The sequence below is a fragment of the Trichoderma reesei genome, assembly GCF_000167675.1.
Source record: "Trichoderma reesei QM6a unplaced genomic scaffold TRIREscaffold_16, whole genome shotgun sequence".
Taxonomy (NCBI): Eukaryota; Fungi; Ascomycota; class Sordariomycetes; order Hypocreales; family Hypocreaceae; genus Trichoderma; species Trichoderma reesei.
In genome coordinates this window covers 1-16,644 of record NW_006711163.1, presented here as the reverse complement: position 1 = coordinate 16,644, position 16,644 = coordinate 1, and the positions used below count along the sequence as shown (strand labels likewise).

Sequence of the window (16,644 nt, the reverse complement as noted above, 5' to 3'; positions counted from 1 at the left end):
CATATAATAATACATCTAATTTTGTATATTGACTTTTTGTCCATGTGGGCGTCATCATGGATTCAGCGAGCAGCTATCCACCCCAGGGCCGAGGCAACATCAAGCCCCGAGCAAGAGCCTGCGATTCCGCTTGATAACCATGTTCAGACCCTTTTCGAGTTTCTCGGTCTCTTTCTTGGCGGCTGTCAGAGCTGCTTCGGCATCTTCAACGCTCATCAGCGGCATGTTGCCAATCGAACTGGCTGCCGCTCCTTTACCAATCTCGTCCAGCGACATGCCCGGAGCGGCAAAGTCTTGTATGGCCCGAGCGCTTTCTGGCGAGCTGTAAATGCCTACACCAGCGGCAGCATCAGGGCCGTAGAAGTAGGGCGCCAGAGAGTTGAGGCTCGCTGAGTCACGAGTAGAAGAAGCTCCCTTCGGGAAACCCATACTTGTAGCCCCAAGACTCAGCCTCGGCAACACATATTGGTTGATGTAGCTTAGGGCATCCTCCCTTTGGAGCTTGCCGATCGGATCCTGCGTTTGAGGCTGCATGGTAGAAGGGAAGATGTTCGGCCGCCCGTTGGGAACAGCTCGACCCTTAATGAGTGAAAAAGCGCCGCTACTCGGCTGGTGTCTCGGTGCCACGAATGCAGCAGGATTCTCCGCCGTCGCAGCAATGGCGGCTTGCAGGGCCAGGAACGTGTCCTCTTCTTCTGGCGTGAGCCCGCGAATGCAGTCCCCGTGGGGGGTGATGAGCATGCGGCTGCCGTCAGTATGGAACTGTTTGCGCACAGGCCTTCCGGCACGCAGCGCCGCAAGATCAGCATCTTGCATTTCACCACATCTGCAAGAGCTCTCCTTGCAGTCTTCTCGTTTGCCTGATGGGTTCAGCGGATTGTGCTCTGGCCGGGATGAATTGCTGGAAACGGGCTTCAGCAGCTGCAGTTTCTCTGGCGCAGCAGTGCAGAGCGAATCCTTGATATCGGCAAAGACAGACGCGGGGCTCGACTGCGGCCTTTCAGGAGACTTGTCCGCTGACTCGGCCGCTTGGGGCAACGGAGGTGTGGGCGATGACGGGGCAGGTGCCTGCGTTGCCTCTTTCGTCGCGTTCTTTCGAGCATCCGGCTTTTCCTTAGGCGAATTCGCCGTGCTATCCGTCTTCGAGCCCCCATCATGATCCACAGCCACCTGCTTCCCTTCAACTTTGGAGAGAATTGCCGCTTCCGCCTTTGGTGTTTCAGAGGGAGTGGCCGCTGCAGACGAGGGAGTGGTCTCCCGCTGAGGCTTTTCCTTCTTCTGTTTCTTCTTCCGTCCAATAACGGGGGCATGCTCTGCAGTGTCCATCTTGGGTGCTTCAGCTATGATCTTGGTCTCTTGCTTCAAGACATCCTTGCGCTGCTTGCGCTGCTGGCTCTTGGTAGTCCCCCGTATCGGAGCAGTGCCCACTCTGCTCAAGGGAGGAGATCCAGCTCGAGATACAGAGACCGAAAACGATGTAACAGAGGCTGTGTCGCTAATCATCTCGCTGGCTGGTGTGCCAGGCCGCTGTGACTGGACCAGCTTTCCAGCTGCAGGACTAGATACTGGAGCAGGCGATGGTGAAGCAGAGCGAGTCTCTGCCTTGATTGATGAAGGAACCACTCTCAACGTCTTCGGTATAGCTCGCGAGGCTGTAGGCATGCCACTGCCACTCGTTGGAGGAGGCAAGGGTGGAAACCTGGCGGAATCCACGGATACATCTGGCTTGACGATACCGTCAACCGGCCGATGGATGGAACTGGTACCGGCAAGCGAGCCTGCTGCCTGTTCCGTAGATTTGGCGTCACTGTCCATTGTCAAGTGAGGTTCAGGCACCTTGGCGAGAAATCCAGTATCCTCGTCCTGGCCCTCGGGGGTTCCGCCCTCTTGTCTCCTGGCTAATGGTATGCTCTTCAACGCAACTGTTTTAGAAGCACCCAAGCTGATGCTGGCGCCCATTGTTTCGTTCGTCCTTGGCGCGCCTAGAGCAGGGAAGTCCTTTTCCTGAAGAATACTGCCTTTTGTCGAGGAGGGCGGAGGTGCTGAGGATTCCTTTGCTGTGGGGGCCGTCGCACGGATGTCAACCTCTTTGTCGATAAGAGTCGGTTTAGAGGACCTCTGGAGGGTTGATGCTAGATTGTAAGGAGGGCTGGGGGACAAGATAGGAGGCGTGGCCGGCATCGCATTCGCGCGCTGTGGCTGAGTCTGAGTCGATGTGTCTTGATTCGAATGATGAAGCGTATCGGCGCTACCCGGGTGAGAAGCCACACGATGAGAGTCCGCCTCACTAACGTGAGGTGACGCCAGGGCTGGTAACGGGTCATCTGAGACAAGCGCATCCACGGATAGTTGGGCATCTTCCGGCAACTGGAGATCATGGTCTAAGAAACACATCAGCAATGTGCAAACGATAACAGCTTGACACAAGGGCAATGACGGGCGGCATGCTACGGGATGGGGATATTCATAACACGACGCAAAGAGAGCCATCCTACGACCTCCATCATCGTCTTCCACGGGGAACAACGAGGGGAAGGAAGAGGAAAATATGAGAACATGACAGGCATGGTGATATATTGCGATCCAGGACGTCCCCAGGTAAGGAGACTCCGTGCAATCTGTTAATATACAGGAAGACTTGTGTGGAAGACGATGATGGTTTGTCTTACTGGATACTCGGCTTGCATCAAACCACGAACCCGGCCCGCAGTTGAGGGGGAAAAAAGAAAGAAGGTGTGAGGAAATGCCGGGATTGAAGAGGAGGGCTACCCCTCGACGGCTCGAGTCCCAAGGGGAGAGGTTGTAGGCGCCGAAACCAAGGTACGCCACGCGAATCCATAAAACCGTCCCTAACATCAAATGCGTGCCCCTCGAGCGCCCCTCTCGTACAGCATAAAAATGTGAAATGGATATCAAAATCTCATGTAACACCCATGGTCATGCTACCATCGGGCATAACTGGAATTATACATCATGTTCGGGACATACCCACCTTGGCTCTGACCGCTAAAGACTCCTTGATTGACTCCGGTGTTGCTTTGCGTTTGGTGCTGCATCCTCGCCTGCAGTATACTCGGGTCCGCAAGATCCACTAGACCACTCCCCCCCGAGGAGGAAGTGTTAGCATGTCTATGCTTCTTCCCCTTCTTCTTCTGCTTCGAGCCAAAGTCTTGGAATGCTCCGGTGTGGTGACCGTAGAGCGATGCCAAAAGGCCAGAAGTAGGAGCTGGGGTAGAGGTTGAGGGTGGTGGATACTGATTAGAAAAAGAAGAGATCATGTACTCACGCTTTCCACCATCATGAGGCTGATTGCCACTGCCTCGGCTCCTGCTAATTAAACTCTGCAATAAATCGCCAGATGAGTCCTTCGCGGCAGTGCCAAATCCGGAACCACCAAATCCCTGACCAAAGAGATTTGGTGGCGTGTTGGTAGACTTAAGTCCAGGCGGTGGCGCTGGCATGGAGCTTCCAAAGAAGTGGCCGTTACCTGAGGACTGTAAAGAACTAGGAATCATGGATGATTGCTGGCCCATGATCCTTGGATTCGTGGCAAATTTGAGATTGGTCGATGTTGGCGGACTGTCAGCCATGAAGTTGAATCGAGATGACTGACGATTGTGGCCCTGGTTTTGAAAGGCAGCCTGGCCAGCAAGGCTTGAAGGGACCTGCTCGCTAAACCCAGATTGAGGGCGTAGTGACATCAGATGCTGGGGCGTAATTCCCCGACCCATCTGGCTTGTACCTGGGTTGAAAGGACCATTGAGTGCAGGACCAAAGAGATTGTCGGCATTGCTTCTCTGGATGGGAGGAAAAGTGTTGATATGGCGATGCTCAAATGCTTGTCCATCGCCAATGACTTCGCGTTCTTCAGGTTCTCCGCCAAGAGCAAGGCTGCCGCCCGTCTCTACTTCACCTTCCATCTGGACCAATCCTTCAGTCGCGTTCTTCTGGTCCCCGCTGATTCGTGCGTCGTCTTCTTCGCGCATTTCCTTTCGCTTAATCCCGCCTCGAATGTCGAATAAAGGAGGCCCCAGTTCATTGACTTGCGGGGCAACTAAGTTCGACAACGTGCAGTTCTGCAACGCCCGCAAAATGTTCGCCAGGGGGCTCTTTGACGGTTGGGGCTGCGGTGGTTCAAGAGTATCTTGACTTGACATTTTGTCTTCTTCCACTTGCTGAGCAGGAGGGGGGGACCCTGCAGCCCCCACAGCTTCCCGGGCAACTTCGGTCGTGGTAGGCAAAGAAGCCGAGATAGCAGGGCTGGATGGAGCGCCACTCGTGGCATGGCTTCCTCTCCGGCTGCGTTGAGGATTTCGTGCCCAGTTTGCCGAGGAAGGTAGAGCAGAGCCGTCGGGTCCGTAGTCTGAGCCCTCTTTGCTTGATGTACGCGCCATTGATTGCGAAATGGGCGTCAAGGTCGGCTGCGATGTTTGCTGCCGGGGCGTTGTTCGGTAAGAGGTGCTGTTGCCAGCGGGCAAAGGCCTTTGCGTATGGATGCTGTTCATGGATGACAGGTCTTGACGAGTATAGCTATCTTCCTCATCGCCCTGCTCGTGTAGGAACATGCAGCCCGGGTTGTTGCATTTCTCGTTCTTGAGCCATGCAGAGCAATACTTGGTAGTTCCATACTGAGCTTTCAGGATCCTGTCCCCATTCTGCGAACCATGGACAGCTTGGATGCACCTTGTCGCCTCTTCGGGCTTTTCAAAAGTGACATAGATGCCCAGTGAATGATGCTGGCCATCTGAGCTCTTTCGATTACTAATCGAAATCTTCTGAATCACTCCGTACTGCCCGAAGAATTCAGGCTTCCTCAACGTCTTGAGAAGTTCATCTTCGCGGACCGTGGGCGCTAGACCTGTAATGTAGACAAGATTTTTCTGCACAACTCTGACTCCAATCAGATTTTTGCGATTCTCCTTCTCGGCTTCACGTTTCTGAACCTCTTTTTGACGTTGTTCTTGAGCTCGTTTCCGCTGGTTCTTCTGGATATTCGCACGGAACTCGGCAACCCTGGCCCAGTTAGCCTAAGAAAACAGCGCAGCATAAGTTCATGACCTACTCTTCTTGTGTCACGACCTTCCACTGAATAGTCTTCTCGTCATAGGGCCGTCGACATGCCGGACACAGACCATTCATGTTATTCTTAATGTTGTTGAAGCAGAACTGACAGACCTATGACTTGTGTCAGCAGGCGGTGAGACCATCAGTCGCAGGGGATGCTTACCTGGTAGCCACAGGGGCAAGGTCGAAAGTTACGGTCGGACAAGTCGAACTCTTCGATGCAAAGAGGGCTGTGACAGCGTGAGAGAGTGGCCTTTTGTCTTTCATTTCTGCACATGGACAGGGCACAGGAACGTCTTGATCTACGTACCAGACATCTTCATCTTCCTCGATGAAGGAGTCCTGAGGCGCCATGATTGCGGTGAAGAAGCGGGCTGATGTCGGGAATCCTGAGAAATCGTGATCGTGTCGGCCAAATGTTGGATCGTAGCTGAGGATGTTTGTTCAAAGCTTGATGTGGGACAGTCAAGCCACTTGGGTACGGGTCCAAGGAGACTGCATGCACGTGATCCGTGGCCCACTACCTACTACTATGTAGGTAGGCAGTACCTGTATGTCATGCCTCTCCCAGGTGACGGCTTCTCCGGCAAATCGCCGGGGAATTGCCATTGCCCAGAACAGCTGTGGACCTGAGCTACTAACTTGCTTCAATTGAACAATTCAACCCACCCGCCACCAGTTCACATCAATCCTCGCGGCCATTGCACCCCGACAGGCAGTTCGCTATGGCAAGCAGGCTTTCGTGGAGAGCGACTACGGGCTCGGCTCTTGAGCCCGTGAGGGCCTTGACGCGAGCTCGCTCCGGACAGATCACCCGAGCAATGTCGGTCTCGGCTCCTCGGATGGTCGCAGTCCCTCGGGATTCTCAGAACATGCGAACAGCCCCCAGAGAGGCCATTGGGGCTCTCAAGGCGCCGGTCATCAATCCAACAGCCAAATACCAGAGCAAGGCGGACAATCTTCATCGATACGGAACCTGGTTGATGGGGTGCCTCCCAAAATACGTCCAGCAATTCTCCGTGTGGAAAGATGAACTCACCATCTACATCTCGCCCGCCGGGGTTATACCGGTCTTTTCTTTCCTCAAGTGTTCGTATGCCACTTCTCAGTACTTTGCCAAAACCTAACCAGCGGGCTTCTTAGACAACACTGCCGCCGAGTTCACCCAAGTCAGCAGCGTCACCGCATGCGACTACCCAACACGCAGTCATCGATTCGAGGTTGTTTACAACCTGCTCTCTGTGCGATATAACTCTCGAATCCGAGTCAAGACTTACGCCGACGAATCATCGCCTGTGCCAAGTATCACCAGCCTGTTCAGCGGCGCCAACTGGTATGAACGGGAGGTTTACGACTTATACGGTGTCTTCTTCACTGGTCATCCCGATCTAAGGCGCATCATGACGGACTATGGATTCGAGGGTCATCCTCTGCGGAAAGACTTCCCCCTCACGGGATATACTGAGATTCGCTACGACGAGGAAAAGAAGCGGATTGTCACCGAGCCTCTGGAACTTACACAGGCTTTCCGAAATTTCGAGGGTGGATCCAGTGCCTGGGAACAAGTCGGCACGGGCGAAGATCGCAAACCCGAAACTTTCAAACTACCTACTCCCAAACCGGAAGAGAAGAAGCAGTAGATATGTCGCTTGGACATTACTGATGGATCAGGCACGCATACTTGTCAAACGTTCCAAAATCAATTAATTGTTCTTTCTTCGACTCTACTGTGTGATGTCACAATATGGAATCGACCTCTGTCTCAGCCAGTCGATGTGAGTAGACGCTGGCCTAGAACTATCGAGAAGGGCCCTGCATAGCGCTAGGTATTCTTCGTTGAGATCACAAATTGAAGCCACGCCTGCTTAGCTGCCAACAAAGAGATGGATGCCTCAAATGATGGGACACGGCGTATTTAGACCGTGAAATGGCTAGCCGAGTACAAAGGGCGCATACAGTTGTATGTACAAATAGAATGTCGCTACTATGTTGATCAATCCATGGCTCAAGGCTCAACAAGACTAGCATTATCAGTATGCTTGAAAGTCACACAATCCTTAGTCAATGCTTCCGCTCCCACCAAATATAACCAGTGTGTGTACATCTCAGCCGAAATTGACACCAATTGACCCCAACTTAGGATGGCCAAGACTCAAGAGACGCTCGAACGCTCAAACGCCACAGTAGACTAGATTTCCTTCCGTGTTCCTCAATCGCCCCATCCTTCAAATGATTGGGGTAGGGGTTGGAAAAATAAAAATAAAAAAGATGAGAACGTAAATAGCGGGTAGTAGAGTGAAGGTGTATGTAGGTATGTGTAAAGACGTGAGAAAGTGAGAATGACTTACACAGCTTCGCATCGCGCCCCTGGACGCACAGTACCTGGGTTGAGGTGGTCATGCGACTTCGTGAAACTGCGGGAATGATTGATGCGTGAGTCAAGAATCACCAAACGCCATCCTGGGTACTATGTCGATCCGATACATCATGATGATACCGATAATAATCCTTCACCTCATGGCCATAGCCGCCCCCATCGTCAGCGCCATAGCCGCCATGGTCGTCGTGTAAGTGGTCGTCTTCATATATCTGAGCGTCATCCACATACTCCACCGGCTGGTTGGAATTGGAATCTGCATATTGCACCGTCGTCTGCTCGAGGTTTAGTATGCCTCCAACTTATGGCAAGAAGGCGACTTACGCGATGATAATCGAAATCGTACTGCTCAAGACTCTGTTGCTGGTCTTGTTCATCCCCTTCGTCTTGCGCTTCACGTTGAGCCAAGTATTCTTGCTCTTCCCGTTTACGGCGTGCCTCCTCCTCCAGTCGCTTTTGCTGGGGCGACACTGGAACATTCATCTGAGGATGCATAGCTTGAACAATTGCCAGATAGCTGTACATGAAATTGCTGAGGAGGACTTGGCTGTGGAGAGAGCGGCGAGGGTTTGCTAGTTTGATGTGTGCCATTCGATAGATGGCGCGTTCTTCGAGGAGCGGAAAGCGGCTCCAGTTGTAGTCGACATCTGGCTGCAGAGGCTTGTAAGGCACGGTGTCTTCTGGAACATGCAACAGTTGCTGGTGCTTCTTGTTCTTCTCTTTCTCTTCCCGCTTCTTGCCGCCAAAGATGGAAGAGAAGAGGCTTCCGTCCTTTTCCTTTCTCGAATCGCTCTTTCGATGACTGTCCTTCTTCCGTTCGTCGGAAAGTTTAGTGTCGAGGCTTTCCCGGTCAAGGACTAAGCTTTCACGCCCCTTGGTAGCATTCTTTTCGAGCGATGATTGAATGACGTCCAACCGCACGTTGTCCTGAGCCTTTTCAGACGTTGCTTTGTGTCTGGACTTCTTGCTTTCATCCTTTTTCTTGTCCCTGTCGTCCGCCACGCCCTTGAGCCATTTCCATGCGCTGCCGGATCTACTCGAGTTGTGAGAATCCTCATCCTTCTCTTTCCTCGCCTTCTTGTCTCCTCGTTTTTCATCTCGCGTCTGCGCCGGAGGGGTGATGGTGGCATCCGTGCGAAGAGCGTTACTATTTGATGTGTTGAGTGGAACTGCACCTGTTTGTGTTGAGGCGGAATTAGACAATCTCCCAGAGCTGCTGTCTTCGAGCTTGTGACTGCCTGGTAGGGAGCGGTGGTTCGAGCGGCCGGTTGAATTGTTGCCGGGGTCATCTGCCACAGGTTCTAACCCAGGCTCCTCTGCTGTGGAAACAGTCTGAGAGTGACGTTGTGAAAATTGATCTGGGTACCGATTCTCCTGAGAGACGCCTGGATTTTCCGAGGTGAGGATATCGTCGGTGGAAGCACGTGGCGAGGCGGAAGATCCTCGAATGGAAAATTGGGATGAACGTGAAGCTGAAGGGGCATCGGGCGCTGTTGAAGTTGCAGACGATTCCTGCGAATCCTTATCATGTCTTCGATCTGGTCGAGTAGGCCGTGAAAAATTCTCCGTGGGTTCTGACTGCACTTGGATCAGCGGATACCCCCGAGGGGGTTCAATAGCAGCCGCAGCATGAGAGTCTGTGCTATCACCGCTTTGGTGGCGTTGTGCCATTCGCTTCGAAAACGACGCTTTGTCGCCAGATCGCAGGCTCCCTCCTTTGCGGTACGTTGTCCGAGTTGACCTCCGCAATCCGCTACTGGGTGCAACAGCCAGGATAGGTATGTCATCCGTCCCAGATTCTAGACTGCCTGAATAGCTATGGGACTCTTGAGCAAGTCTCTGGGCTGCTTTTGAGGGGTCTTTTACTAGCTCGTCTAGACTCAGGTCTCGATCTGGCTGATCATTCTTGTAGCCTTGTCTCTCTGGTTTGTCCATCACGCCATTGGCGTAACCTTCGGAAGCTCGCTCGTCCGAGCTGTCAACTTGGCGGGAAAGTAGCGACTTCTTCCTTCTTAGTGAAGAGGAATTCATTGGACTCTGTTCGTCACCAGAATTCTCATCCGGAACGGAAAGAAAAGAATCTCCGGATCTCCTCCGGATGGACTGAAGCCGACTTGCGAGAAAGGTCTTGAATTCAGTAGGCGCCAGCTCTGGATGTACTCTTGCGGGCACCCAAAGCAACCTTGAGGGATCGTTTTCATCATCGCCTCCCCGCGGCGCTACAGCCGGCATAGCTGCTAGTGACATTGGAGGTATATCTGGGTCAATACTGTTGCCAACATCCATGGATAAACGCCTCAACGCCTGCAAGTTGCTTAATTCCTGAGCGATATCATTCGGGTTATCTATATTGGTCAAGGGGAATTGCTGCTCGGACGTGTGCGTATGAGCTCCTCGCAGCGACAGAGTGGGAGATGTCATGGGCCGCGCGTCTTCGTCCAGCTGATCGTTGCGCTGGCTGTGTCCGGGGAGACTCGTCGAAGGTGATTTCGAGCCGCCATTGCCAACATGGGGTCTCGGCCGCGTCTGCTGGTCTGATGTTGACTGAGAGACGACATTAGACGCTGTGATGAACTGTAGCGGCTTTTCGTTGTGTTGCCGATGTGGTTGACTGACTTGGTCCTCATACGCAGGGTCGGTGACGAAACTCAGCGGGCGGCCCGTCTCGGAATTTTGGTCTTCGTCTTCATCGTATAAATTGCCGATTGTCTCCGTTACGTGATGGCTGGGATCTGAAATCGAGAGCTGGCTCGAGTGGCCACGTCGTGTGGAAAGGGTGCCGGCAACGTCGCCATGAAGTCGAGATGATGTCTGATCACCGGTTTCATTAGCCTTGGATACAGGGTCTGGATCGCTACTACCACGATTCGATCCTAACCACGGCCACGGCACCTCGACGTGCTCCATTCTACATATTGCCCTCATCACCGAAGCGCCTTCTACATCCCGGCGTCCAAGCACACTGGAGAACGTACCATCATCGAGCGTGACGTGAGGGCTAGAGGGAGACAGGACCCCGGGCACGAGCCGGTGAAGCTATGCTCCCTGATTCAACCAGAGATTCCCGACGTTTGGAGTTGGAGTGGTCACAGCAGCGAGACGCGCAAGTGATAAGTTGGAGTCAACCCAGCAACAGATGGTGGGTTAATTAAACACCTCCTGAGCGGGATGTCGTCACGAGGTCTACCGCCACATCAGGGCGCTGGATAGAGGGTATCCAGCCAGAGATGGAGATTGTACAGGTATAGTGTACGAAGCGAGACCGTTTATTTCACCAAGCATGAACATGAGACTATCTTGAAACGTTAACCTTCGTTAGTTAAAACATTATATATAAATGCCTGCCTATTTCCCTAGACATTTAATAAAGCAGTATTTACTTTTAAAGGAACTTACTAGCCAGTTATAAAAAAAATATATAAGTTAGATTATAGTTTATTATATAAAAAAATTAGTTTAAAAATAATTATAAATAAATTAATAAAAATTTAAAATTAAATTAAATTAAATAAATAGTTATAACTATAATTATAGTTAATTATATAAGAGATATAAATCTTAATATATATTATATTATTATTTTAATCTTTAGTTAATATCACTATTTATATAAAATTAATAAAAAAAATTATTAATAATTAGTCTTAACTTAAATTTTAAAATTATATATATATATATATATATATATATATATATATATTATAATATTAAAAACTAAAAATAGAAAAATAATATAATTTAACTTATATTTATATATATCTTAGTAAAGGTTTTAACCTCTTATTAGTCTATCTCTACTTAGTATGTATAAGGTAATTAAAGACCTATCTTGCATTGCTGCTGACCTACAACCTACCCTGTCTGCCATATCTTGAAGATGTCGCATGCTCACGAGGTGACTCTCAGTATCATCGATTCTGCCTCGCCGCCTGTCTTCCAAGCTCCTACCAAACGCATCCAACAACCTAATGATGTAGGCAGATTTCTTGCCAGCGCGGCCTACCGAGATATCGGCCTGTTCATTCTCCAGCTGAACCACGCCGTTTGCCCACGACAGCCAGCCGGCTCGTCAACTCCAAGAATCTTCCCACTTGGTTCCCAGTCAAGCCGCACAGCTTCTATTCGATCCTGCCAAACATTACTGCTTAGCATTCGCAATCTCATAGACAGAGCACCGCCAGACCCCGGTTCCCAAAGATTTGGGAATGTTAGTTTCCGCAAATGGTTCGAACTCCTGAAGGAGGAGCTGGATGATTTGCTCAACGATGGGCTGCTCGGAGAAACCCTACGAACAGGCAATGGTCATGCGAAAGATGAAGTAGCGAGCTACTTGTTGGGGTCATTCGGCAGCTCGCAGCGTCTCGACTACGGGACAGGACATGAGCTCAACTTTATAGCCTTTCTTGGATGTCTATGGAAGCTAGGGCATTTCAAGGACGGCATACAGGGGGGTGATATCGAAAGGGAGATCGTGCTACTGATCATTCAACCGTAAGTCAGGTGAACGTAACTTACTTGCACCAAACTCACTGCTTCAGGTATCTCGAAACCGTAAGGCAGCTGATAACGACATATACTCTGGAACCAGCAGGCTCCCATGGCGTATGGGGTCTCGATGACCATTCCTTCATCCCGTACATATTCGGCTCTGCACAGCTCACTCGCCCTATTGGCAGCGAGCTTGAACCGATGCCCACTGATGGTTCCGTGAGAGGCGCACCGAAACCGAGCGATGTAACGAACCGAAGCATTGTCGAGAGGATGAGGCATGTCAACATGTACTTTTCGGCTGTTGCGTTCATCAATGACGTGAAAAGGGGTCCCTTTTGGGAGCACAGCCCAATGCTATTTGACATCTCTGGTATTAAAGACGGATGGGGCAAAATCAACAAAGGCATGATCAAGATGTATAATGCCGAAGTCTTGTCGAAATTTCCTGTCATACAGCATTTCCCGTTTGGTTCGCTGTTTTCTTGGGACGAGAACAGGCAGCCGTTAGAGCAGGGTCGAGGCAGGCAGGTCGCGAGTTCCCAAAGGCCGCTGAGTTAAATCCAAGACTACCCAGTTACTCTACCAGGCAATATGAAGGAGACACGGATATTACCATGAAGCGTGGGAGGCTGGATATAGGATCGAGTACTGGACAGCTATCCGTGGCAACAGGACACTCTTCCATGGCCACGACTCGGCCACAACCAGTTGTATAAGCACGCACGCACGCATCAAACTGCTGCCTCTACGAAAGGAGAAGAGGTAACGATATCCGCCATAGGCCTGTATAGCTCAAACGATATACACGTCGGCTGTGATGTTGGCGGGACTCTTCAGCCAAAGAAATCCGTGATTCTCTGAACACCTGCAGGGCCTTGCTTGTTTCGGCTTCTCTTCGTGGGAGGATTGTAGTTGCCAGAAATCTTGCGTTTCTTATGGACGTCTGTTCCCTTAGCCAAGTCAGGCCTGGCATCAGTCTGGCTGACTGATTCTGTACCTCTGCTCCCACATTTATCGCCCTTCCCTGCTGCTGCCTTAGGGGGTTTCCCTGGTTCTGGCGTCTGTTGGTCAACTGAAAAAAATCGGGCTATATCATGCTCTCTTCCTTTATCATTCAATGGCTTGATGAAAGACGGTGAGCTGCGGCCAACCTTTCCAACATCCTTGCTTACTGGGTAGATGTCTAGATCTCCTCGGTAAGGTTTGAGCAAGGATTGGAGATCATCAGTCCACCGGCGCCGGGAAGGATGTAGCCATTCTTGCAATTCTTTGGAGCCTGTGTCTAGAATGACCGGCATCCGGTGATGCAGAAATCGAAGCTGTTTGTTCGAGTTCGTTGTGATTATGGCATAAGTATAGGTCTTGTCTCCGGTGTCTTTGATCATATCAGCTGGCAAGTTTTGTCGAGGAATACAGTACCATACCTTCATTGCCGATAGAGTCCCAGAGACCAGCAAAGCACATCAACCGGCCGTCCTTTCGTTTTACGAAATGCGGAATCTTTTCCTTTGTGCTCACATTGAGCCACTCGAAGAATCCCTGCGCTACCACAACGCATCTCTTGCGATTCTTCATGCCCTGCCACATACCACCGTGGGTCCTGAGAGAATCATCTCTACAATTAATCGCCTTCGGAACAGAAGCACCTTTCTTCTTCGACCATGAGGGCGTGATTCCCCATTTCATGGTCCGGAGCCTGTACTTCGTTGCACCAATGCCGAGCTCCTCTGCGCCAGACCTGTCATCAACAGAGCTCCCCTTGTCTGCATTTTGGAGTCCATGGCAACATAGTCCTGCGCCTTGGTCGAAAGTGTCAGCGACGCAGACAATGCCATTAGATCCAGGGGAAAAGTTATATGTCTGATATGGCGCCTCGGGACCTTGATCATCTGGAGAATCTGTTATCTGGATGCCATCGTCTTCCAGCATCCGGCGAATTACAGAAGGGGGCTAGAGATATTAGCAATAGCCTACCGATCACATTAACGGCTTGCTTAGGATGCCTAGAACTCACAAGTGCCAATGAGTACCTGCCGCACATTTAGAAAATTTTAAACAGTAAAGATAAGGAGTTTCAGGTGTTTCTTATAAGTATCTCACAGGCTATAGTAAGGCCAGTAAGCCTGTAAAGCTATAGGCCTTATAGGCTACTATAAAAGGCAATGCTAAATTATAATACTATTATTAGTAAATCTTTTAAAAAATATACTATTATTTTATAAGCTATAAAAAGCTTTAGTTTAATAATCGCTTTATATTTAATAATTTAGTTAATAATATAAAATTTAAAATTTAAAAAATTTAAAGTTTAAGAAATTAAAAAAAGAATTTTTTAAAACTTAATATAATTATTTATAGAATTTAATATAATTATTAAAAAATAATTTATAAAATAATTATTATTAAAAGGTATTTTTAAATTATTTTAATATTAAATTTAAATATTAAATTATTATAAAAAGTAATTTATAAAATTTATAATTAATATTTATATAATTATTATATTATACTTATTATATATATATATATATATATATATAATAAATTAATTTTTTCTTTTATTATTATTAATCTTTATAAAATTATAATAATTTATAATATTAAATATTTAATATAAACTTTTAATTTTATTAAAAAATATATTTAAAATATATTAAAATAATAATAAATATTTAGCTTTTATTAAATAATATTATATTTAATTTATAAAATTACTATTAATATAATTTATTTTTTAAATTAAAATTAATATAAAATATATAAGTTATTTTTTAAATTAAAATTAATATAAAATATATAAGTTATTTTTTTTTTAAAAAAAATAAAAAATATAATAATATATATTATTAAATTTATTAAAAAAAACCTTTTTAAGTCTTTATAATATAATAATATAGTACTTAAAGGCCTTATATAAGTAATAAGCTTATTAATTTAAATTTAATTAAAAGACTTTTTATTAATAATTTAAGCTATTTTACTTATTAAAATATTATAAAACCTTAAGCCTTTAAGCTTAAATTAATAATTATTACTTAAGGCTAATAAAGAATTTAAGTTATATTTTATATAATAATAAAAAGCTTAGCTTTATAATTAAAAACTAAAGTTATATTTATAATAATAAATAAATACTTTTTAAAATAAAGTTAAAGAAATTATACTTTTTTTATAATAAAAATATTTAAAATATTAAAAGTAATATAATTAATTTAAAATAATTAATATAATAAAATATTTTATAATAATTAAGATTTATATTAAAAGTTAAAAATAAAATAAATAATATTTATTATTATAGTAAAATATAATATAAGGTTTTTTTAATAAGCTATTATATATATAAAGATTTCTTTTATAAAGAAATATATAAAAGTATTAATAAATAATAGCTTTAACTAGTTATTTAAAATATTAAAATATATAAGCTTTTTTAATATTAGTAATAATATTATTATTTTTTATTTTTTATTAATAACTTTTTAATATTTATATATAATATTTTTTTTTTTAGTTTTTATATAATTTTTAACTATTTTTATATAATATATTCTTAATACTTTTAATAATATATATTTAATATTTTTAATTTTTTTTATTATTTTTAATAAAAGATTTATAATAATAATTTATAATTTATAATTTTTTACTTTTATAATATAATTAATTTATAAAAATAAAAAAAATATTAAAAAAGCTATTAAAATAAAAAAGTTAGTAAAATAAAAAAACTACTTTATATAAGTTTTTATAAGTAAAAAGAATATTATTTAGCTAGCTATTTAATTTATTAAGTTATATATAAAGCTATATATAAATCTATATATAAAGCTATATATAAAGTTATATATAAAGTTATATATAAAGTTATATAAGAAACTAGTATTATATAATATTATATAATAAATGCCTTTTTAAAAAAAGTAATATATTTTTATATTTATATTATATTTTTATATTTTTTTATTATTTTTATATTAATATTATTAATTATTATAATTTATTTATTAAGTTTTAATAAATATTTAAATTATTAATACTATTTTTATTATTTAAATTATATTACTTAAATAAGTTTTTATTATTTTATTATTATTAAATTAATAATAGTTTTTTAATTTAAGTAAAAATACTTATATTAATAAGTTTATTTTTTATAAATTTAAATTGCTTTAATTAAATAAATATATAATTATTACTAGCTAAGTAATATAAAGTTAAGATATTATAATAATTATAAAATATAAAAATTAAATTAATTTTTAAATAATTAAAGTAATACTTAGTTATAACTTTAAAAATATTAGATAATAAAGTTAAGTAAAGCTTATTATAAAAAATATTTATATTAATTATTAAACTAGCTATATTTAATATAAGTAATAAATATATTTAAATTAATATAATAATAATAGCTGTTTACTGTTAATTTAGCTAGCTTTTTATTATTTTAATTTTAATTATTATATATATTAAGTTATTTAAGAATTTAAATAAGTAATATTAATAATATAAATAATTAAAAAGTTATTTTAAGTTAATAATAACTAATTATAATAATTATATATATAATAAGCTTAATTAATTTATATTAATTATTATAATTAATTATAGCTTTTATAAATTAAGCTAATTAAAATACTTATTATAATTAAATAAAACTAATTAAAGTATTAAAAAAGGCAGTTAATAGCTTGAAGTATTAATAGCTT

General features: G+C 44.3%; 5 protein-coding genes across 5 annotated transcripts; 2 read left to right on the top strand and 3 right to left on the bottom strand.

The window, feature by feature from the left end:
- Positions 1 to 99: 99 nt before the first annotated feature.
- TRIREDRAFT_79854 (uncharacterized protein) lies at positions 100 to 5,418 on the bottom strand (the record flags this gene model as incomplete). Its single annotated transcript, XM_006967127.1, has 6 exons — positions 100 to 2,417; positions 2,960 to 3,226; positions 3,287 to 5,013; positions 5,063 to 5,145; positions 5,228 to 5,294; positions 5,375 to 5,418. The coding sequence occupies 6 exons, from the start codon at positions 5,416 to 5,418 to the stop codon at positions 100 to 102; spliced, it is 4,506 nt and encodes a 1,501-aa protein (XP_006967189.1).
- Positions 5,419 to 5,759: 341 nt separating this feature from the next.
- On the top strand, positions 5,760 to 6,871 carry TRIREDRAFT_22816 (uncharacterized protein). The gene is made up of 2 exons (XM_006967097.1): positions 5,760 to 6,153; positions 6,208 to 6,871. Exons 1-2 carry the CDS (start codon positions 5,790 to 5,792, stop codon positions 6,702 to 6,704), a joined length of 861 nt encoding a protein of 286 aa, XP_006967159.1. The 5' UTR covers positions 5,760 to 5,789; the 3' UTR covers positions 6,705 to 6,871.
- A 126-nt stretch (positions 6,872 to 6,997) lies between these two features.
- On the bottom strand, positions 6,998 to 10,348 carry TRIREDRAFT_122838 (uncharacterized protein; the record flags this gene model as incomplete). The annotated part of the gene is made up of 3 exons (XM_006967126.1): positions 6,998 to 7,075; positions 7,413 to 7,716; positions 7,766 to 10,348. The coding sequence occupies 2 exons, from the start codon at positions 10,346 to 10,348 to the stop codon at positions 7,510 to 7,512; spliced, it is 2,790 nt and encodes a 929-aa protein (XP_006967188.1). The 3' UTR covers positions 6,998 to 7,075; positions 7,413 to 7,509.
- A 970-nt stretch (positions 10,349 to 11,318) lies between these two features.
- TRIREDRAFT_79850 (uncharacterized protein) lies at positions 11,319 to 12,490 on the top strand (the record flags this gene model as incomplete). The annotated part of the gene is made up of 2 exons (XM_006967214.1): positions 11,319 to 11,932; positions 11,980 to 12,490. 2 exons carry the CDS (start codon positions 11,319 to 11,321, stop codon positions 12,488 to 12,490), a joined length of 1,125 nt encoding a protein of 374 aa, XP_006967276.1.
- Positions 12,491 to 13,005: 515 nt separating this feature from the next.
- TRIREDRAFT_65595 (uncharacterized protein) lies at positions 13,006 to 13,861 on the bottom strand (the record flags this gene model as incomplete). The annotated part of the gene is made up of 2 exons (XM_006967125.1): positions 13,006 to 13,307; positions 13,357 to 13,861. Coding segments are annotated over 2 exons (807 nt in total), but the record flags the coding sequence as incomplete, so codon positions are not given.
- Between the last annotated feature and the right edge of the window lie 2,783 nt (positions 13,862 to 16,644).